Source organism: Parasteatoda tepidariorum, chromosome 5, assembly GCF_043381705.1.
Source record: "Parasteatoda tepidariorum isolate YZ-2023 chromosome 5, CAS_Ptep_4.0, whole genome shotgun sequence".
NCBI classification, from domain to species: domain Eukaryota; kingdom Metazoa; phylum Arthropoda; class Arachnida; order Araneae; family Theridiidae; genus Parasteatoda; species Parasteatoda tepidariorum.
The window spans coordinates 16,787,234-16,812,255 of record NC_092208.1 but is presented as its reverse complement, the minus strand read 5'-3'; the positions used below and the strand labels follow the sequence as shown (position 1 = coordinate 16,812,255).

At 27.8% G+C, this 25,022-nt stretch overlaps 1 protein-coding gene across 1 annotated transcript; it reads left to right on the top strand.

The window, feature by feature from the left end:
- Positions 1–1,201: 1,201 nt before the first annotated feature.
- On the top strand, positions 1,202–22,764 carry LOC107456965 (tRNA splicing endonuclease subunit 54). The gene is made up of 9 exons (XM_016074974.3): positions 1,202–1,455; positions 6,585–6,749; positions 6,864–6,927; positions 8,040–8,123; positions 8,952–9,100; positions 11,054–13,197; positions 15,435–15,504; positions 17,286–17,396; positions 22,537–22,764. The coding sequence occupies exons 1-9, from the start codon at positions 1,397–1,399 to the stop codon at positions 22,694–22,696; spliced, it is 3,006 nt and encodes a 1,001-aa protein (XP_015930460.2). The 5' UTR covers positions 1,202–1,396; the 3' UTR covers positions 22,697–22,764.
- Positions 22,765–25,022: the final 2,258 nt, after the last annotated feature.

The window sequence follows — 25,022 nt, the reverse complement described above, 5'->3', positions numbered from 1 at the left end:
AACTTGCCTTCGTGGAAGATTTTTTATGAAACTAACCAGCATTTGCGTTATATAGAGATGAAAACCTCCCACGGTTAGCCTGATGGCAAAAGGAGTCAAAACGGATCCGTCTACCACTGTGGATATTTTATGTTAGCACTGTGGTCGGCGTGAGACTAGAGTAGAGTCCATATCAACCAGGGATTCGAACCCGGTTCACACCATTAGAAGGCGAACGCTATATCCCCTAAGCTGTGGTTCTAACATAAAAATTGTCGATATTATTCATTGTATTTTAAGAGTCTTTTATTAAATTGCATGTACAAACATTGTACATGTTAAGCTAGCATAATGTACTACCGAATTATAATTAGTTGCGCCATAAATATACAAATAACTAAAAAAAATTTTAAATTTAAAAAATATTAATTCGTTAATTATAAAAATATTTGACGGAGTATTTTAGTAAAAAGCAAACCTGGAGGTTCGATTGCGAAAAATTTTTGATAAATATTTGCCATTTTATTTTTAATTCTGATTACTTCATAATTAAAAAATACTTATTTTCTAGATTCGTATATAAGCTAATCATGTTAAACTCATATGTATTTTTATTGTTAAGATCGCAGTAGAGATAGATTAATCGGTTTTCAATAGGATTTAATCAATCAATTTAATTCCGCAACAAGTATTACCCATTCAAATATTAAATGATGTAGTGATTTATTTCTTAAAAATATCTTGTTCATAACGAATATAGTTTGAAAATAGAGCAGTTATCCCTGATAAGTTATGTACTTTTCTTACGTCTTACTAAAGCTGCACAAAAAGCTATTAGACGATCTGGGAAACATCCCGGACGATAATCCGACTACATGCCATCACAATTTTACTGCTCAAAAGTGGTAGTGGCTCCCCGGCCTTAAGAGCTGAGCTCTTTATGGTCGAACAGTTTAACCAGGACCGATACTGCTCCGCCTCGGTTCTTACACAGGCTGATCAAAGTGGTCACCCACCCACCTTCCAACCGTTGCTAGCAATGCTTAACTTCAATGTATTCTGTACGATCACTCTAATGTTGTACAGTGGACCCCTGAACTCGCAGCCTTAGGGGTCCAAGGACAACTGTAAGTAATCGTAGGATTTATGATAATGTCACGTGATGTTCTGCTAGCGACATCTAGAAAAATGTTTTATTGTGTTTTTATTTTATTTGTATTCTTATAAGTTGGCAACACTTAATTTCCGCCATTCTGTGACGTCTCACGAGGGTTTGTTTTCACTGAATTTCAATTACAATTTTGTTAGTTCAAATAAATTGAGAGTTGCATCTGACTAACAAATGTTATGTAATGGTTTGGACGTGATGTGATTATAAAAATAATAAGAAAAATATTTGGTTACTCATACTTTAATCATGGATACTGCAGAAATTAGTGAAGTTGTAAATATGCAACCGACTACAGATTATCTCAGGTAAATGCATGTTATTTATCCTGTATATAAATACAACTATTTATTTTTTATACTTTGATTATATCTCTTTTTAAAATGTGTGATATAGTTGCAGTCCAGCGTCATTATACATGTCCTGTTCCGAATTTGTGATTCTTGTATGCACAAATGAAAATTTTTTGAGTTTTAACAATTACCCTCTATTTTTCATGATCAGTGCTCATATTTTCGTGTTATTATAAATAATATTTGTACGTTTTGTTATTTATAGTATCAGTATATTTGCACGATCACTGAATTTTTAATTTAATTCTGCCGAATGATCAAATTTACCAGATTTAAGCTTTGTATTATTACTAACGACATGTATTGTGTAAAGAAAAATTTGTTGTAAATATTATAGAAATTTGTTAGTTGTAGGGAAAACCTTTGCCAGTTGGTTAGTCTAATTTCATTGTAATCAATATTTGTTGTATAAATTACCTTTTATTTATCTAAAAAAATTAGTGTCTTTTAAGTATATTATCATGACTTAAATCAATCAAAGGGAGATTTCTGTATTGTGATCTGTGGCTGTCGCCAAGTTTTGGCAACTTTCTGATAGCGGCCGGCACGAAATTAGAAGAAACGTTACTGTAAAGGAATCAACTTGAAGGGTATAACTGGTAACCACCCCCAGCAAACATCTAAATTTTTTTTAAACTTTTTTCAAGTTTTAAATTAATTTGGCTCATTAATGCTTGTAGTATGGGGAAATTACCATATTGTGATCTGTGTGGCAGTATAATTGCCAAGTTTTGGCAACTTCTGAGCTGCGGCCCGTGAGAAAGTTAAAAAACACCACCAAAATGTATAACCCGTAACCAAACATTTATAGGTTGTTGTTTTTTTTAAATTGCAAGTTTTATTTAATTGCACCTTATTTATTTTAGTTAGCACAACAGATCGCGACACTGAAATATCTCCTATTTTATTGTTGTATTTAAAAATAAGGGGTTTTATTTTTATCGAATTTATTTTATTGTTAGACTACTGTTATAATGTCATTGCTCGATTGATAACAAGTGTTTTTGTTTTTTTCTACCTATAGTTCAAAGTTTAATCTATTTGTATGTAGAGGTATTTAATTAATTAAGGTGGGAAATTTGCTTCTTGTTTTTCAGAGAGTGGTTTTGAATCAAAATCACTTTCTGTTTGTTCCCTTCTGTTCTTGGCAATATCTGATTTTGTTGATACTGATGCCAAATTGTGTTGACAATTGGGCTATGGTATGGCCCCATGTCAGTAATTAAAAAGGAAGATATCATAGAATGTGACTAACCGAAAGAAAGTATAACTTGCAGTTTACCCTGATTAACTGCTACATTTTTTTTTTTTTTTTTTAAATAATGGGTTCTGATTCTTGCTCATACTCTTTGTGTTAACAATGTGGCTCCTTGGCAGAATTGCGGCAACACAGCGACATTAGCAGACAACGATGCAGAGATTTTTCATTTGGGAAAGAAAAATTTTTGGTTTTTCTTTTTACATAATTCTTCAAAAAAATGTTTTTTTTCTTTCTCCAAAGATGTGATCTCTTGCGCATCAAAGAGGAAAGAAGTACCGTATATTCCGGCGCATAACACGCACCCGTAATTTCTAATTACTTTTTTTAAATTTTAAAATATACTCTTCGTATAACGCACACGAAAATTTGGATTGCACATGTGCAATATCTCGTCTTTCAAGATCGTAAATAAAAAGTATTTTTCCCTATCTTTTGCAAAAATAAAAGAACTGAATTTGACATGTATGTAAGGGTAGAATTGAAAGAGCAATAATGTGATTCTGGTTGGACAAAAATGGTGTTAAATTGTGGGTAAAAAACATCTGGCAAATCCGTCCTGGTTGCGTTAGAAAACCACAAAGCCTTTTAGAGTGGGACATGTTTAGGTTCCACCTTACAGATAATACAAAAAAAATTGTAATTATAATACAAAAAAATTTTAATAATTGTAATTGATAGCGGAAAACGAATATAATGAACTATTTATGTAATAACGAAAATCAATGAAGTATATAGATAAAGGTATGTTATTTGACTATGATTTTTGTGTTCTATTGTATGTACATGATGTTTTCATTTGTTTTTATTAGGTATACTTTTTACCTGTAAGCACTTGAATGAAAAATTTAACCAAAACAAAAAATTAAAATATTTTTCCTGAAATTTAATCATTTGGTAAATGACAAAATCTAATGTTTAAAAAATAAAATTAATTCTCTTTGACAAAAATTATAAAACTTTAAGCATTCATAATTTTTTAAAATAAAAGTATTTTTCTATATTTGAATTTTTTTTAATCCATAATTTTTTATATTCGGCGTATACTGCGCGCCCGTAGATTCCAATGTTATTTTTTGTATTAAAAGTGCGTGTTATACGCCGGAATATACGGTAATCATAATTTTTCTCTTCTCATTTGAGATTTTAAAAAAACTGTAATGACTGGCTTCAGCTAAAATTTCAAAATAATCTAAAATAAAAAATTCAGAAATTGTTAAAGTTTAAAAGATAGGTTTGCCCTAGAAATAATGTTCTTTCTTTCTTTTTTCTTTAAAGAGTCCTATTTGCATGATTGGTAAAATCTTTTTTTTAGAAGTTGCTGCTAGGATTTCATGATTTTTAATTTATGTATGACATTTAATTTACTACCGTTTAACTTTTTTTTAAAATTTTAAATTGTGTAATGATTTACCAAATTCGAAAGAGGAAATATTTAGTGCATTTTTCCGCCTACAAAATGCGAGAATATTGCATATAGTATTAGAATTAAAAAATATTACTTTTATAATTAAACATTTGTATACTTTTTTCCGTAAACAGAGCACTTCTGTTGCTTTAAATTAGTAATTTTTATAATTAAAAGTATCTTAAAGGAAAAAATTAGTGCAAGGGAAGTTTGTTGCAGAAAGCCTGAAAAAATATGAAAATTTTTAGACTTCTATACTTATCCGCCATTTTATAACAGCATACAGCAGTTGTAGTTACAAGAACAGTGCTATTAAGCTTGATGTGGGTATGTAATTTAAGCTATTGAGTTTGACATTTTTTTAAGTATATTATATTTCACTTGCTCTTATAGAATTTTGGTTAGGATTACTGCTATTAATGAATTTCTGTATAATATGATGTTTAATGTTCATTGGAAAAGTTTGATATTTTTAACTAATTTATTTAGGCAATTTCCAACTGTGAATGATAAATGATTTTATGCCTAGCAGTTATATTGAGATTTTTTTTTTCAACATTAGTCATAATCAATTTTCTAGTGGTCTTGCATTAGTTGTATTGTTAGTTTTCTTTCAACATTGTTATGTTCATGAAATCAACATTATGTTTAGAAAGAGATTTTTAAAAAAAATCGTGAAAAGATTTTGAGCTTTCGTTATGAAGCTAACTTTTTTGTGTATTATACAATTCTATTAATAACAATTAGGACTAAACGGTGAATCAATGTATCACGGAATATCGACTTAATATATTGGTGGGCCGATATAGTGACCTTTCATTTAGGATCCGATTTAAGTCGCTGATATAAGACGTTCGTGATTTAACAATGTGAGGATCCTTGCCCACGCTAACTCTGTTGTTGGCGAAGACGATTTTAATTTTGTCTTTTGCTGCAAAATATTGATTTCGTCAGAATTAGGATTGATTCTATGAAGACTGTATTAAATTCATGATTTGAATGATGATGAGCAAATTGAATCAGAAGTCACATTTTTGTGTGAGGATAATTGTTGAAATATAGAATTCAATACATAGTTTATTTATGCATTTTTTTTTCTTTGTAATTTTACGTTTCTTGAAGATTATTTTCAGTGGGACTTTTGTTATTTTAGTGGTAGTTATGCATTTTATTTTGTCAGAATTTAATGTTACTTGTAAATTATTATTAGTGAGATTTCTGCAACTGTGCAGAAATTGTCTTTTGCCACTTTTTTTTTTGATGTTGGGATTTAATGTCTTTTGTCAATTTTTTTAGTAGACCAATACTTTGAGCTCGCTGTGTAATTGCTGTTATCTCAAATTTTCATTTTGAACTTAGTCTATTAATGGAAAGAAATTATGAATAATAATAAAAAAAAGATTCCTCATTGTTTTTCTTAAATCACTTTTTTACTTTTTAGCACTGGAATTTATTGGGGGTATTTTGTATCTCAGTATTTTATATTTTGTTATGAAAAGTCAAACCAATAATCAGTTCTTCAGCAATCTTCAGGTGTTTTTAATTGTAAAGAAAGCCTACATTTATTTAATTAGTTTTTATTTTTGAGTTATTTTGAGAACGACATTTTTTAAAAATTAAATAAAAAGTTATATAACATTTTGACGCTTTATTTTTAATTTAATAGTAGTGCTATTAAATTTAGCATTTTTTTCCTTTTTTTAATTTTTCTTAAAACTTTTTCAATATGTTTTCATTTAATAATTTGTTAGGTAGTCAGTATTATTTTTAAACCTATAAATCTTTAGTAGATTTTATTTTTAAAAAGGAAAATAATATTAAACAAACAAAACTTACATTTATATTTACATTTATTAAGGATTGGAATTCGACCATTAGTCAATACAACTTATTATTTTTAGTAAATAAATAAAAGATCTAATGATTTTTTAAAAGCACCTTTTTCTTCTCAAATTTAAAAATTTTTTTACTTAAGTCAACATTTCTATTTTTTTTTAACATTTTTTTATTTATTTTTAATCTATGTAAGTAAAATATTGTGTTACAGTTTTATTATTATTTTTAGACTAATCAATCTTGATTTGTTTTTAGTTCTTAAAAAAATTTATATAAAGCTTTTGTTTGTTTTTTCTTTAAGACAAATCTCAAGTCAATCCATTTTTATTATATTAATTGAAAAAAATTAAGCAATGCTATTGATGTTATAAAAGCAATTTTTTAGGAATATAACTTTCTCGTTTGTTATAAATTTATTTCTTTTATTTATGTTTTATTGATTTAAAGATTTTTGGTTGATAATTTTCGGACATATGTCGCGATGTTTAACAGATATGTAATTATGTAACAATATAAAAAATTTTGCATCGCCCAGTCCTAACAACAATATTATTAAATTCCTCTTGTCTGTTGAAATTTTAGTGGAGAAGAGCTAGTGCGACTCCGAAAGCCGGAGGAGCAGGTACCTCAGTTAAATATTGGTCTTAAATTTTCTGAGTGTGAAAATACTAAAGCTGAAAAGGAAGCCGTTGATTGTGCTCTTGATAATCAGAAGACTCTATTGGCTCAGAAGAGAGCAGCCAGAATGTAACTATTCTTTTAATTTATTTATTAAAATTTTATTATTATTTAAATGTGGTTTTTCTATTTTTTGTATTTGTAATTTGTCTTTCTTTAAAATTATTTTTTTGTTTTTTGCAGTTGTGATTTAATGCAAGCTGAATGGAATGAAGAATTGAACGTTTCGTTTGCTACGAAATTGAAGGTATATCATATACATATAAAATCTTTTCATCCTTTCAGATTTTCCTTTTAAACAATGTTTTAATTTTTTTAATAATAATAATTACTAATTCTCAAAATAAAGAGTTCATTGCCAGTACATATCTATCATGTTGGAAGTTATTATTTTAGACTGAATAAATAGTAGCATGTTCATTCTTCGTGTTAATTCATTTATGGCGTTAATGATATATATTTAGGTGTTACTGAAAGTTATTATATTTTATTACTGAAGAAACATATTTCTTCCAGTACAATAAACGAACCTCGCAAACTGAAGAAACTAAACAGTGTTTTCACTACAGCACGAGAATCTTGCATTGAAAAATGATTACCACGAGAAATTCGCGCATTCTGTAAACCAATTTCAAAATTCGAGAATTTTTCGCATTTTGTAAAAAGATTCTCATTGCACCCAATTTTTTGCGCATTAATGTAAGATGGACAAATACCTTGTAAAGGCAATATCATCTACTCCGAAACGGACAAATGAAAATTAAACAAATGTGGGTAGAAACGATCAAAACGAAACAAATACGCATTTGAGCAACCTAATGAGAATAGCTGATGAAAAATAGATGTAGAACATTTTCTATATGATGTGCAGCAAAAATATTCAATGCTTTAAAAATTAGAAGATGTTAAAAATGTATTATAATTAAAGAAATGGTTTTTTTTCCAAGTCTCTTTGCATGTTTTGTTATTTTTAATTTTTAGAAATCTCACCCTGTTTTTAAGAAAGAGTGAGAAATTCTCGCCCATTTTTTTTCTGCAGTGAAAACACTGCTAACCAAAGTTTAAGAAACTTAAAATGGCTGATATAATAGTTTAGGAATAAGTATTATAGGAATAGTTGATGTTTAAAAAAAGTATAAAACATGCTTATTTGCAATGACGATTTTCGACAATTAATCTACATGTAATACTCAGGAAAATACAATAAATTAGAATAAAAATTCAATTCATGTTTGCTTTAAAAAAATAATTATTTACTATTCTATATGATTATGTAGAAATTAAGATTTTTTAAAATTATAGTGATTAAATGAAGATAGTTTCTTGCGATTACATTTGATGTTGTATTTTTCTTTTTAGGGCAAGCTTGTTCAACATATGGGTCATAAGATTGATGACAAGATAGCTCTCACCCCTGAAGAATCACTGTTTTTACTTGAAAATGTAAGCTATTATATAAGAGTTTTTTTTTATTTTATTTATTATTTGAATATATTTTGTGCATAAGGTATAAGAATAAATGAACAAAAGTTGGTGTGAGGGACTTTACAANATGGATTTCTTAAACTTTTGTTACTTTCAACTCTTTTTATTTAGTTTGTCATTGCTGTCAATACATAGGAATACATTTATATGGGAAAGGAAAAATAGCCATCACACCCCTTGTTGCACTTGTCATTGAAAGTTTGCAGTTACTTCCACTACCATTAAATCATAATTATTAATCATTTTAATTATTAAATCATAACTACAGAAACTTAAAAACATACATTTATTATTTTATTAATATATGCATGCATTTTAAATAAATTACTAAGCTAATTAGCTCATTAACTCGATATATATATGTTAATTTATTAATAAAATTAGTAATTAATGTGATTGCTTTGCTACTTTTAGTAAAGTAAGAAAAAGAAATTGACAATGTTTTTTTAATAGAACAGGCAAACCCCTATTAAAGAAATTATTGCCTTTTTAGAATAATAATGCCCTTTTTTTTTAAACTTCTGCACCCTGCCCTTTTTTCTGCCTAGAATGAGCTCTGTATTTATTATTAGTTTATCTGTTTTGCAATGGCAAAATATTGCCGGAAAACATAATGCTACCAAGTAAACTTTATAAACCTATAAAATGTGAACCACATTCAACAAATAATCAGGAATTTTGTGTACTTGCATGTATCAAAAAAGAGTTAAGTTGATTTTGCAGATTTTTTCTCCTAGTGTTACGTTGAAGTTATATTTTATTAACTATTTATATGTCTTTTCTTAGGGTTGTCTAGAAATAATGAATGGCAAATCACCTTTGAGCACAGAAGAGGCCTATTCTGTCATGCTGAAACAAAGATTAAGTGTAGAAAAATACTTAGTTTATTCCTATTTATCTCAGTTAGGTTTCATAGTTGTTCCTCATCAAAAAGAGTAAGTTTTTTTTATGTAAAAAGTAATTCATATATTTGTTGTTTTATTTACCTTCAATTATTTGGACCTCATAAATTTTCCTTGCTTTTCCATTTACAATGTATTATACAGAGGAAAAAAATTCTTGCCTATGATATATACCATTAATATTTACCCTGAGGAATTATCCTTGCTTCATAATCATGAGGATAATATTAATTTCAATTTTTTGGATTTGGGTATATGGGTATTATAAAAGAAGAAAATATCTGCTTTGTTGATTTATATGATAAAAGAAATGATTTTAATATAAATAAACTAATTACTTGAAATTCTATTGTTTCTTGGTACATCTATTTAAATACCACTTATAATGAAATGAATAGAATTAAAAGAATATGTAGTAAGATTTATTTATCCAAAACGCAAATAGATAAACTCATTCAAAATTTGATTTTAAAAAAAACAATGCATACCCAACTGAAGTAATTAAATTGTATATAAAATCAATGAGTTTATTGTATATTATTGTAAATAAATATACTAAAAGATTCCTTTGTTAATTTATATAATTTTTACCCTGTGCAAATCTATTTCGGGTGAATCCGCGGCTAAAATTATGTGCAAAACAGGCAATTCATGTTTTTATCTATTTTCTATTTTTTTTTTCTCAAATGAAAAATTTTTTAATTTTCATCTTCTTTAAATTATCCAATATAATATTACCTTGCGCACATCCATTTTCAGTACTGCAGTAAGAATGTACTGCACTTCTGTACAGTAGTAAGAATGCACTTTAATACAAAATCCGTCTTTTACCTCAATTGGCACTTTTGGTTTCATATTTTGCAATCTGGCAATCTTCTTTATATTTTATTTTCTATTTTTACGTGATAGTTTTACTTATTGTGTTCTATTTTATTTGTTGTAATTTTTTTGTAAAAAGTTTTTAGTGCTCCTCACACTATTGTATTGATATATTTTGCTTTGGCTCTATTGATACAATATTGGAAGGCCCTCCTTATTGCAGATATAATCGTGTGAGCTGATGAAAAGATTATATCTTTTATTTTCCGGATTTTTATAAAAAAAAAAAAGAAATTTCTCCTTTTTTGGAGTTTTTTCTCTCCAGTTTCTTATTATTTTTCTTCCCCCCCTTTTTTTCCATTGTTCTGTAATTTTTTCCATGTTTTCTCTATATTTTGAACTTATATATATATTGTATAATTAAATATTCTATTTATAAAATTTTTTCCATCTTGATTGTAATACAATGAAAAAATATGTTTTGCATTTTTTTAAATTTCGAGAGGGAATCATTATTTATATGAATAGAACAAGATTAAAAGGGTATTAAGATCAGTTGATGTGACTGGTATGGAAATCTTGATAGCCTGGAATCTTGTCTAGCTTATACAATTAATTTAATATTAATTTTTTCTTTAGGTTTCATTTGGGGTAATTTTGAATCTAGGTTTTCATATTAGATTTTCATTTGATGTTTTGCATTCTTTATTAGTTTTCTGGAAATTATGAAATAGACTTGTGTTGATTAATGATTCGCGTAGCTTATTGTCATGCAATCAGTTCATATGACTTAAAAAATAAAAACAAACTAATATAGTTATTATGTCAGCTTTTATAATTTTATTATTGTTCAATAATTGTGTTAAAGCACAAAATCATTTATCAAATGTTGCTAAAATCAATCAAATGATAAGTTACAAGAATGTTTTAATACTCCTTTAAAGCTTTATTTATTTATTTTAACTTATAAGATTCTAAAATAAACATTGTGTAAAATTTCTTTTCATTGAAACAACTTAGTCACTAGTAAATTCATTAAATTTTTATTACTTTAGTTTTCAATTAATAATTAAAAATGTTTTAAGTCTTATTAAAAATTTATATTTAAGTGTTCTACTTTAAATTAAACTATTAGCATTGTTCATGTTGCATATCTCATTTATTTAGGATGAAAAACAAATCTCAAACTAAAGTTGCAGCTGTTGAAAAAAATAGAAAAAAGAGGAAAACCCAGTCTCCTTTACCCGAAGATAGTAGAAACAAAAGATTGACTTTTTCTGGTGTATTTTCTGAAGAGATTGATAAGGGCAAGGACTCAAAAGCTGCAGAAGAGAGCAATAGTTTACTCAATGATGTGGCCATCATTTCAAAAAGCATAGCTTCTACATCTACTGAAACAGAAAGTGAAGTAAATGAAGAGAGTAAAAAAACTGATGCTGTTAATGAAGATCAGTTACAAATTAATTCTGATATCATTTCATCCTCATCTCGTAATTTAGAACATTCAAAAGCTGATGCTGATGTAGAAATTGAATTGGATATTGATGAATCTAGTTCTCTGAAACCTCCTTTAAGTGCCTCTGCTGCTGATATTGATGTGGATTCTCAGAGTACTGACGTTTTGTTGGATTCCTTAGAGAAATCTACTGGTGTTTTTGTAGCTGATACTGAAGAAGGGATCACTAATATTGAAGCTAATTCTCAGTCATCAGACTCTCAGTGTGCTGTTATAAACGACACCTCAGATATTGATGAGCAGAACTCAGAAGTTCTGAGCTGCTCTTCGTATGATTATAATGAGCTTGAGCTCAGTGGTGACGAGAATAACCAACGGAACTTGAATGTAGATGATGACGTCACTTTAGTAGAAGTCACCAAAAAAGAAACTACTCCACTTGCTGTCATAGATCTGCTGTCTGACGAAGATGAAGCAATGGAAACTGAAGTTGCAAATGACCAAGATGAATCTGAAAGTGATGATGATATCAAAATACTTGAGGTGTGCAATGGAACAACTAATTCTAATAAAAATTCCAATATTCCTTTAAATCTTAATAAAATAAAATTGCAAAAAATAGAAAATTGTAAGAGGGAACAACCTAATGTCCGTAATGATCGGCCCACGACATCATGGATTCAGTTTCCAGAGATATACCGAAAGGACCTTGTGTGTGCTGCACGACCTTTTGCAAATTTATTGCCCCTTCACGTACAGCCAGGCAAAGAAGTTTATATAATGGATTTTTCTAAAGAACAGCAGTCAAATAGAGGAGGCGGTTATCAGTCTACAGTGGCAAATCGACCTCAAGGAAGAATATGGAATAGTTATAGAGATATGCAAGATTATCAACGTACATTACGTCGAAACAGACAATTTAACAGGTACCATAATCAATCGTGGCAAAGGGGCTCTAGGCACAATGAAGACGTTCCCTATCGCAGACCCCCATATCATAATAGTACTGTAAGTTCCTCGAGGGAACATAGAAATGATATTGTTCGAACAGATCGAAGTTCTCCTCATACCCGGCATAATATTATGGATTATCGTGAACATAACAATTCAAGAAACCAACATAGTGATAGTGACTATCGTAGTTACAATGGTTCTGAAGATCAAAAACCATTTGTATCCTCTAGTTCCCCTGGGATTTTGGCTGAACCCCCAAGATATAATCCAGGTGATTCAATCCCTTTTAGAAACCCCCAGTTTTCAAATCCTAATTCTCTACCTCTTCGCCTACCTGCACCTAATTTTCCTCTCGGTAATTCCTCTCTAAATCCTCTTGACCTCAATAACTCTTCTGGGGTTTTGCCTAACCTTACTTCACAAGAATTTGTTGCTGAAGTGCACCGAACTGCTTATTCTTATGCAACATCTATGCTTTCAACTATGTTTGGATCTGCTTTCACTGCTAATAACTTTTCACCTTTAGCACCATTTCCATCAATCAGGCATGGCCCACCATTTGGAATGCCTCAACCTATCACATTGATTGATGGTCAAAATTCCAGAAGCTTAAGCAGTCCATTTGCAAATGAATACTATCCACTGCCTAATAGCCGGCAACTTCACAGTGAATTTCCTCGCAACCGAAGACATCATAGAACTGAACCTTTTCCTTGTCATTATCGTAATATACAAAATAAAAAGTCTTGGACTGATGTTAAGGCTGCAGTTGAAGGTGAAAAAGAAGAATCTGATGGGGATTCTAGTGATATTGAAGAGATTCCTATTAATATGAATGAGTTTTTATGGAATGCATCTAATATATGTCCACTAGTCAAACCTGGTATCTGCCATCCTTTGGGTATGTATTATTTTCTGCCATACTTGACTTTTATCATTAATTAACTAGTTACTCATAGCAGAAGCGTGACACAGCAGCATTGTCACAGAGCGCCTGCAGAAAAGATTTTTTTTTTCTTTCCAGAATTGATTTCTGATATTATTACCACACAACTAGAGCTCTAAACACACATTTAAGTTATAATTTTTTTTCTTCACATTCATGTTTTGCTTCAATTTCAATTTGCCTAAATCCGTGCATAGTTAGGATTGTTTTTAAAAGAAACAATTAGTTTCGTATCTTTTTATTATGGCATTCAAATTGCACATTTGATTACTCGCTTTAAATGTGATGATTTCACCTTTTTTTATTTACTTTTCGGCCGTTATTGCTGCTGATCTCCATTTTTTTTTCTTTTTTAAGAAAGGAAAAGAAAACTTCGCTATTTTTTATTTAATGCTATTACGGCACATTTTGAAATTCTGAATTCTGCATTTTCTCTGATAGTATTGGAAGTCCCTGCAGTGTTTTGATCTTTTTGTTTGTTTGTTTTTTGGCAATTGCTATTGATTTTTACATGCTTTTTAAGGATCCCATTTTATTTCATGCAATGTTAGAAATTTGAATCGCACATTAGAACATTTACTTTTTAACAGAATGTTTCTATTGTTTTTTTGTCATTTATTGCAATTGATTTCGTCAATTGCTATAACTGCCAAAGAGGTACAATTATATAATTTTCAAAATCCAATATCTTTAAAATGATATTATTTTGACTCTTTTTTTTTTTATTAAGTCTAATTTGTGAAATTATATCGTAAATACTTGTAATTTTATAGTCTTTTTTTTCGTAGTTAAAGTCATGGATTCAATTTTGAAAGAATATCATCCTTAATATTAGAATATATATTTGTTTATATGTTTATGGGAAAAAGATTATTCCATTTACGATTTAAAAATATTATAAACAGTTTTATTCTTTATTATTTAGGCTTCTTTAATAAACACAAAGCACTTACTGTTTTAACAAATTAGTAATGTATGTATTTATTACTATTAAAAATATTTTGCAGAGAGATGTTAGTGCTAGAGAGGTTTGTCACAGTTAAAAAAAATTTCTACAGCAAGAAATTAGTTCTGCTTTAAATATAACAAGATTTGTGGCTGAGACATGGCTGAGAAATTAAATAAAGTTTCCACCAAAAAAAATAAATTATTTCTCCATTATCGTCTGATATGATATTCTATAATGACTTTTAGTGTTCCTTTTTATTGATAGTTTGTTTCAATATCTTTCCAGGCACGCAAACTTTTTTTTTTTTAATTTTATTTATTGAGACCCTGAAGTAGAATTAATCATTCACAAAATGAAACTTGACTGCAATTAATAAATATGTCTTACAAACCAATTTCTTATAATATGTCATTATAATACTCATTACATCCAGCTTTTACTGTATGTATCCACCATTCTCTGTTAGAGAGACTGAATATTGAAAAACTTATCATGGTTTCATTCTCAAGACAATTAGCATTTAATGACGGGTTATACAATAAGAATAAGTAATATATTTTAAAAGATATCTTTATTTCACAAGTATAACTTAAAATTTTTCTTTCGGCATCTCTAATGTTAGTGATGTAAACAGTAATAACAGCATGTTTAAACAAATCAAAAAGATTTGCAATAGTTAATTGCCTATTTCATATAACTATTAATTTTATAGTTTACTTATGTATTAAGAAAAAGCTTATTAGTTATACATTATTTCTCCCAATTAAATAATTAAAAAGTTTCAGGAATTTTTTGCTGGATATATTCCAACATCAAAAGAGTTTTGAATAATATAGAATTATAAAAAGACTAAAATTTATGTTTCTACTTTACATTAAAAGTAGTTTTTTTAAAAATAAAGGCATAAATCATCAATATCTTTTCAAAGATATTCTATAGAAAATATTATTTATATTTCTATTCAAAATTTGTGCCTATTTAGATTTTTTTTTTCAAAGTTAATGCTCAAAAAATAAAATGTTGCTTTAAAATTAATAGATATAACTTTTTAAAAGTACCCGAATTCTTCAACCGCATAAATCATTGAGTGTTGTTCAAATTCAGGAAAATTATTGACATTTTTCTTATTAGCCATTATAAAAATTTAAAATAAACTTTGATTTTTTTTTTCCATCTCAAATGCAGAATTGTGTATGTAAATTTTTTTTCCAACCATATAGAAATCACTTTTGTTTTCTTTCAGCTGATGTTTTAAGTCCTCTAAAACTTACACAGATAGCTAAGCTAACTGATAAAGCATGCAGAAATGAGAAGTGAGTAGATATTTATGTATTATCTTGAGTTTGCTAATTATTTAAATAAAAATTCTACTATTTTATAAATGCTTAAACTATGCTTCTAAATAATGTTTGTTTAAGGTCCTAAAGCAGTGATTGACCAACTCATTAGTCAATAGAGCCAATTATTGACAGTTGAAATCAGTTTTGAGTGCTACATTTTTTTAAAACTTACATTTTGTATGTAGATATATTGCTATTCACTTAATTAGGATACTCTTACCCTGGTTTTTACTAAGAACGCTCAACTGATCAAGGTATATTTAGTGTCGTCAATCCTCTTCAACTCTCCTATCCATCCTGTAAACTTATTTCGTGTATCTCCTTTTGTTCATCTTCTGTATATACGAACCGTCGTAACATGCCTTTCTTATTTGTTAACACTTCATCTTTTCTCACTTCACAACACTCCCTACAATTAATTTTAATTCTTAGTTAAACTATGTATCTGTAAGTATGTAAAATAAAGTGGTAAAGTATATAAAAACTAAAATCATTATGAAAAACCAACACTAATATATACAATGGCTTTCCATCCCCGTTAAAAGTTTGTGTCTCTCAAATTTGTATTTTTTCAATTTTAAATCTGGGTTTTTAATTTTAAATGTAAGACGACTTCCCAAATTAGTCTTAATCAGGTTCTTAATCATTAAAAGATTATAATTATTGAGTATATAAAAAAGGCTTAAAAATTTTTGTACTTATGACAAAGAAGACCCAAATAAGGAAAGAACTGCAAACATTAGTTTTTTCTGCTGATTTTATGAGTTAGGAAAACTATTCCATCTCATAAAATCATGTGTTAAAATCATAAAATCGCTGTTAAAAATCAACAATTGCTCTATCATCTCTAGATGCTTGACCTTTGAGTAACATTAATCCTATAAGTTTTTCTTTGAAACCTGTAGATGAAATCAATTGTACAAAAAGTTAAACTTGTGTTATGCAATTCATTTTCTAATGACTCTACTGCTGTTGATATATCTTGAAACTAAATTAAGATCTTTGATTTTCTGGTTGGTTACATTTAAAGACAGTCTTACAGTTCTATCTTTCACTTTCTTTGTAACTCTTTGATTTCTTTAAAATAGCCATTTTTTTCTTAAAATCTCAATAGCTTTTAGATCGCATTTTTAAAATAACTCTATGTATATGCCATCTGTATATGTGTTCTCTTTTTGCAACCTCTTGACTAATTGTAAAACTTAGATTAATGAAAGATTGCATCTAGTATTTTAATATTGAACTGTTCTAAAGTTCCTCGCCTGCTTTCTTCCTTGCATTACTGATGGGATATTTAGTACTAAATGACACTTTTTAACTACAGGGTTCCTGTGGTCCTTAAAAGTCCTTAAGAATTACTGAATATTTATTTCGGAAAATAGGGCCCTTAAAATAATTTTAGTGCAAGGTTTTTAAAAGTCCTTCATTTTCGTCACTATAATTGATGGAAACATAATTTCAGTCTTACAAAGATATGAAAAGCAAAAAGTCGTCGAAAATAATAATGGTCACTTTTTTTTTACGATTTATTGTCTTCTTCGCAAAACTATGAAAAAAATAGTATTTTTAGAAATAGTATTTGGAATATAGTATTTTTAGAAAATTACTGTTTTCTTAATATTAAATTGGGTCTTTTTTAAATATAGTTTAAAGTTAATTTTTTTTTTTTAAATTTATTAATGGAAAAGAATTTAAAAGAGTTTCAAAGTCTACTCAATTTATTGTGTAATTTATTTCAATAAAATTTTTTGCAGATATTTCTCAGATAATCAGATTCTAGAAATTTCATATGATGTTTATAAACCAGGAACACATTTTAAAAAGTCTTGTCCGGGCATTCCAAATTTAAGAATTATTGTTATGAGGTAAGTAGTTCATATTATATTGTATTATAATTCCAGTAGAGTTCATTGTATATAACATAAATTATTTTAATTCAATTTATTTAAAACTTGCATTATATATTCTCATTCAGCAAATGAAAGAATTAAAAAAATTAGAATGAGTTGTATATGATTTTTATCTAATCTTAATCTAATTTCACAATTAGATTATTATTATTTTTATGTGATATTCTGGCTGCAGTTTTGATCTATATGACATGATATAAATTATATTTAACTTGGTGTTCTGTCATCAAGTTGTAATTTATGTGTAAAAATAAATTCACACTTGTTTCCTATGTAAACTTTAATTTTATGCCAATTATACTTTAAATCACTATCTGTATTAGTTAAAAGATTATCACTGTTAGTTAAAAGAAGATCAGATGTAATTTTTTTTTATTTAAATTAAGTGTTCTTGAACCCAATAATATAAAAAGATATTAGATAGAAAAGCCTGTTATATCTTTCATAAGCATATTTTATATCACTTTTCTTGGATTTGCTTTAAGAAAAAGTTTAGCTTGTTATTATTTTTTTATTTGTTTAATTAGTCATCAAGCTGGTTAGTTAGTATAAATTTTTTAAATTATAATTTTAGAATGATTCTATTTTTACCCTTATTTATTGAAATCTCTTTAAAAACATTACAAATCATTCTAATTCTTTTTAATTTTATTTCAATAATTTAATTCAGTGATTATTTTTTTTTTAAAAAAAAATATCGAGTATTTGAAAGTAGTATGTCTTGTGTTGTATGGTCATTGTCCATCATTTTTTGAAGTTATGATTTATGCAAGATTTAAAAAAATTATCTTATGACCGCTGTTAATATTATTAAAATTGTAAGTTATTTTTTATATTTTTTTAGAAATGCCTGTATTAAGACAGGAATTGTATTAAAATGATTGAATGCGTATAATTCTTTAGAAATGAACTTGATTTGTCGTGCTTACTAAAGGGGGGAAATGTGTTCTATTCATAACGATCAAAAGCTATCCCTCTGGTTCTTTTCTTGTTTTTTCTTTCTATAAACTGTGCATTTTGTAATTTTTTTAGCTTTAAAAATCAGTGGAGTTGTTTATTTCATCTACTTGTAGCTTCCGATTAATCAAAAAGTTTGAGAGAAATTTGTCATTGCATGAGATTTCAAATTCACAGAAAATTTGGAGAAAGAATTTCTTCTGCATCAGATTTACGATTTTAAATTAATCTAAAGTGTTGGGGGAAATTGAAACAGAGAACATTATAATAAAAAGTCAATAGGAAATTCTAGAATAACTGAATTAGCTTTTATTATTTGATGCAGAGTCAATGTTGTGTCCAGAAGAAACCTATTTCTTTCAGGATACTGGAAGAAACTAATTATGAGCAATATTATTCTTGTTTAGCCATGCATGTTATAAGAATAGCTGAAATTCATATCTTATAGTTTGATATAGTACCAGAAAGTTGAAGGGAAAAAACCTATTTTCATATTTATTTTAGTTTTATGCAGAATTTTTAAATCTATATATGTATTATATTATTGTGTACATTTAAGTATAATTTTAAATTACTTTGTAATTGTGAAGTCAATACATAATATAGAGTAGTGTAATCTATATATTTAGTGTGGGATGTGTCAATTTTATTATATTAAAAAATTTGATGTTTTATCAGAATAGTTCTTTATTATATAAAGAACTATTATGAAAAAACATCATATAAAAATAGGTTTACTAATTTTTGTTAAGTAATGAAGAACAGCTATTACTTTAATTTCTTATAAAGTTCTTTAAAAAATGATTATTTTTTAGTTTTCACATTTTTGTTACTTAATACTATCCTTTTAATTAGATTGCAATTATAAAATAGAGATGTAAGGAATAGTGATTTTGCGAAATATGGAATATTCAACTACTAGACAGCAAAAAAAAATTTTTGTTCAAGAAATAATAATAATAACAACAATTAAAACGTAGCTGTATTATTGTTATGGGGTAAAGGGAATAAAAACTATAATAGTTATCGAATAGAAATATTTAAGATATCTAAAAAACTGATTAACCATGAAAATTTCGTTTGAACTTTTTCACATAGTTGTATTTTAAGAAAGAATCGAAACACTCTTTCAAAACTGCTGTGCCAAAATGAAAGCACTGTTAAAAAGAAAAGTTAACAAAAGCAAGAGAAGAAAATAAAAAGTGTTCTTAGTTCTTAAAATATAACTTCAACATTGAAAATCACAGTTTTTTACTTTACCAGTTATCTTTTGTACAGAGAAAAGTGACAATAAAAGAATTAAGTCTATTAGAAACACTCCCTTTAAATGCTGAAAAGCATTCTTAATTCTTAAAACAAAACTTGTTGAAAAAAACTATGGAATTGACTTGCCGAAAATAATAAAAGAAAAATCAGCAGCACGAAACTCATGGTTCAATATAAAGTAAAATCTATTTTCAAATTTTGCTTTTCCATTAGTCTTTCAGAACATAGATTTGCAAGTTTTGGAACTTAACATATATGTGTAAAAACCATTTTTAATAATGTATGGCATGGGTCTGCCCAGGCCGAATTTACTACTGTTTAGTAGTACCACCACAACTTCAACTTTGGGAAAAACGGTAGTTTCACAAAATACTTTTTCTTAAAATTTTATTTTTGTATCCCTTATGAAACGATAAATCCATATTTTTGTGTTGGTTTTTTAGTATAATTTTTAATTTTTCACAAATTATGTCTAAATTTACACAAAATAGGGACCTTTCAGAAAAACCTAGACAGACCCCTGTACATATATGGCAGTACTTTTACTTTCGTTACTTGTACCGCCGGTACAAGTAAAAAGTACGTACTTTTACTTGTACTTCGTTACTTTTTAAATTTAGTACTTTTACTTGTACTTTCGTTACTTTTTTAGGGAAAAAGTACAAGTATTTGTAACGGAAATATCGAATGAAATCGTTACTTTTTTCTAAAACTCGGTAAGCTTTCTAAAAAAAAAAGAAATTAAAATTAAAAAAAAATGCTTATGTTTTTTTAATTTATAAAATTAATGTGCAATATATATGCATTCACAGCTAACTTCGTGTTTAAATACCTTCTGTTTCAACTTATACTGCACATTCAATTATTTTTTACTAGCTCAAAGATCACAAAGCTATCTGAAACCCCGTGTTTGCTTTGTTTATGTTTGTGCTTTTAAAACGCGTTTCTAAAGAGTAAAACAATTTTAAATCAATGGTAATTTAAATAAATAAAAATAATAAACTAAAAATTAAAATCAATAGATAAAATTTCTTTTTCGTGCAAATCCATAAAAAGTTTGATATTAAAATTATATTTGATTTTAAAATTATATTATACGATTATATTATAAAATTATATTATAATATTCTTCCGAATTTAAAAATAAATTAATGTCCATAACTTTCAAAATTAAAAATAATTAAATAAATAACAACAATTTTGCAAAAACATTAAAGAACATAAGAATATTATTCAATAAAATTTTAGGTTACTTTGAATTTTCGATTTCCTAGAAATGTACTTTTAAATCGTTACTTTTTTTGTTTAGTACTTGTACTTTTTACTCGTTACTTTTTAAAATAAGAACTTTTTACTCCTTACTTTTTTTAAAAGTAACGTTGCCATATATGCCCCTGTATAGTAAATGGTACGATTTTAAGTTACTATTCGGCAAAAGGGCCAAATATCGAATAGCAGCCGCCCCTATTATAAACTGTTTAAGAAAATATTTTTCATTTGTATTTCTTTTCCTGCCACTTGGTTGAAAGAGATTTATTTCTTCTGGAGCAGTTTTTCTATGATTTTTTCCACACTTTTTCTTGTGGAAGTAAGTTGCCATCTATGACTTTTGCCTTTTCTTAACATCAGCTGTGTTCCATTGTGCAGTCCCAGGAGCAACAAAAAAAAAAAGATATAGAAAATAATAAAGAATTCATTTAATATTTGTGCTTTATTTTTTCCTTTTTTTTAAAATTCTAGATGAAGCAAATTTAATACATTTGACAATATTGTGCATTCTTGAAATATGAAACTACAGTACAGAACCCGTTATCCGGAAAACCAAAAAACCGGAACTAAATTCGATAAATTTTCTTGCCATTTTTAAAAAAAAAAATTTTTCCTCATAAGATTTTACGATTTTTCTTTCTTTTTTTAAAGATGTTTTACCTTATAATCATTAGTGTATTATTTCATCGTTTTTTCTTATTTTTAAGATTGTTTCCAAATTTTTTTCTTTTTTAGTTGGGTTTAACAATTTAAAAAGCGATTTTTNTTTCTTTCTTTTTTTAAAGATGTTTACCTTACCATCATTTTTGAAATAATCATTAGTGTATTATTTCATCGTTTTTTCTTATTTTTAAGATTGTTTCCAAATTTTTTTTTTTTTTAGTTGAGTTTAACAATTAGAAAAACGGCTTTTTGTAGCGATTAAAAAAACCGGAAAAATCAGTTATCCGGAATAGCGATGGTCCTGACCGTTCCGGATAGTCGGTTCCCTACTGTAGTTATCATCTTAACATTTATGATCCTCTTTTCCCTTTTTCTTTGTGTAAATTTAGTTGGCAGCCCTGTTCTTCTATCAATGATGAAATGCGGCTATTTTTTATTTTACAATCCCTCTTTGTAAGTCTTTGCCTGCAAATATTTATAGTTCATGTATGGGATTTAGATTTGAAATGTTTCCTGGCCATTTCAAAACACCCATTTTGTTTTTGATGAAATATTCCTTCATTTTGTCCAGTTCCTGTTTGACTCCATTCAACATGGTAGTACAGTACTGACAGCATGCTTGACTTTTCTTGTGAGCCTATCTTTTACTCATTACTGCATGAAAAAATCACATGTGTTATTAATTCTGCTAATTTATATTGAATATAAAATAGAGCAGAAATCGGACAATGGCCTTGTGACCAAGCGTTCATAGATAATGAAACTTGGTTGTGCCTGTATGTTGTGGAAAGTTTTTTTTTTCACTTTATGGCCTTCTGAAACCCCAAAATAAATTTTTTTTAAAAAATGTGAAATGTTGACTGGTGTACTATATTGGCAAACTTTAGTTCCATGTTGTGATGTTAAAAATTTGCTATAAAACTATCATTTTATTTTTCAGGTCATCCGATCCAATTCCCAGATATTCTGAAATAGCGTTTTTACAAAGGAAGTGGAGTGATGGCGTGACACTACTGATAGCAGTTGTGGACAATGCAAACATAAGTTTTGAAACTTTCACTAGCGTTTGCATTCCTGACATTGTACCTTTTGAAGACTGATTTGTTAAAGCATTTGTTAATATATTATTAGCCAAGCATTTTAAAATAAATATAATGCCTTGTTTTTATTTGATTATGAAAGTGTTTTCTTACTTTTAATATATACAGTGAAACCGCCAGGAAAGACCAACTCTTTCATCATGTAGCAACCACTTTTAGTAGGCGCAGAATTTTTTCCATAGATTTTGCGTGAAAGAAGACCTTTAAAACCTCTACCAGTGACCGATCAATCATCTGCGAAATGCAGAAAAGGTCAAATTAATGGACACTAAAAAATATCAAATAAAAAATTTGAACAAAATAAATATGTAGGTTAAAAAATGTATTCGAAATATTTGTATGAGTCTCTTATTTAGAGATCTCTTTTTGACGATACTACCTCATGTTACACTCAGAGTGCACTAAAGGTGATGCTATCAATGATTTACTTTTAGAATTGAAAGTTAAAGTAGGAAAAACAAGCATCTCTTCTCATCTTTTAAGGCTAACTAATTTTTATGATATGAAATTAAATGCAAACTTAAACAAAAAAACATAATTGTTTATTTATTTAAAAATAACGCATAATTATATCAGTTGAAATCATTTTTATAGATACTAAATTTTATTCATATATCTGTCTTTTTATCAAAATCACACTGACTAAAATCATGTTCCTTCAATAACAAGTCAATGGAGGCAACCTCTAACCTCCATCAACGAACAATTTACAGTGGATAGGATAGTGGTCGGAGAGGTTTCACTTTATATATATATATATGTATACGTATAAAACTCGAACATCAATAATTGGAAGCTTACTTATCTTAGATTATACAATACCTAAGGAATTCCGTTTTTTTTTTTTTTTTTTTTTTTTTTTTTTTTTTTNCGTCTTTTTTTTTTTTTTTTTTCTTTCCCCTGAGGATTTTTAAAATCTGGAACTTTGATTCTCAAATATTTGTTATCCGAATCATCCAAAAATTGTAAAGTGTTTGCAGTAACTTTAATATCTAATATACTCTATTTATTGTTTTAAAGTTCTTTTATACAGTTGAATAATAATAATAATAAAAAACTTTATTTATCGAAGTTTTCTATTATGAAATTTTATAAAATTGGGAGAACCTATTGACAATTCTTAAAAGAGAAAATCAAATTTTGTGTAACGAAGATTAGTTTCAGTTTATTCAAAATGATTTTTGCCACACAAAAGTTGCAAAATTTTTACTATAGTGATCTAAGGCGTTGCTCACTAATAAGTTTTTGTTGCTATCAGAATTACTAAGAACACATTAAAAATAGTCTTTTAAAAAGAAATTAAAATTTTAAATGGACTATTAAATTATCTGTTTGCTCATAGTAAATAATTATTCAAATTGAGAGAGTTAAGTAAGTTATTACATTTCGAAACAACTAATACTTAAGTAATATAAAATGTTATTATTCAGTTAAGAATTCTCAGCATATCCGCCAATTTATTATACATATACGTACTATATGTAATTTTTAAGATTTTTGTTTGAATTTTTCTGATTTCTGCCTGCTATAATATAATCAAAAAAATTGCATATTGCTGTTGCTAGTTCGATAACAGTGGTATTTTAATACAACGCAAAGAAAAAAAAAACGCGTGATATTTTCTCTCGTAAAAAGATCGTCGCCGAGAATCACGTCCTCCGTTTCGCAATGAAAAAACACTGATTTGAGATAAAATCATCACGACTAGAGCATGTCATAAAGTGATTATTTAAAATGACAATACTAAATTTAAGGATCGCAATAGTATTATAAAAAAAAAATCTAAATTTTCAAAACTATGTGGCCTATAAAATCGTAGCAAATGTAGTTTAATGTATCAAAAACCTTGTGAAAATCCGTGGGTTTACGCACCTAATTTTACTACTGATATTGAAAATATCTAATCTTTCACGTGAAAAAATTTTATAATGTACATATTTAAATATTTGTACAAGTTTGCGAATTAATGTTCAATGTCGAAGTTAAGTGCCTTTGTAATTTAAAAATAATCTTCTATAACTCGATAGTCCCGTAGTGGTCTAATCGTTAAGACACGGTTCCCAGAAGATCACCGAAGTCAAGCATCAGTGTGCGGGGGGGTGACCACTCGAATCAGTCTGCGTAGGGACTAAGGGTGTGCGATATTGATCATAGTTAAACTGTTCTACCGTAAAGTGCTCGACTTCGCATGCAAGTCGTTGGGCTACCGAAGCTATTAATATAAAAAAAAAGAGAAGTTTGATCTAACCGAATAATTGAGCAAGATTGACCCTAACTGAATATTTTGTGCATTCCTAGCAGCAAAATATAAAAAGCAAAATATTCT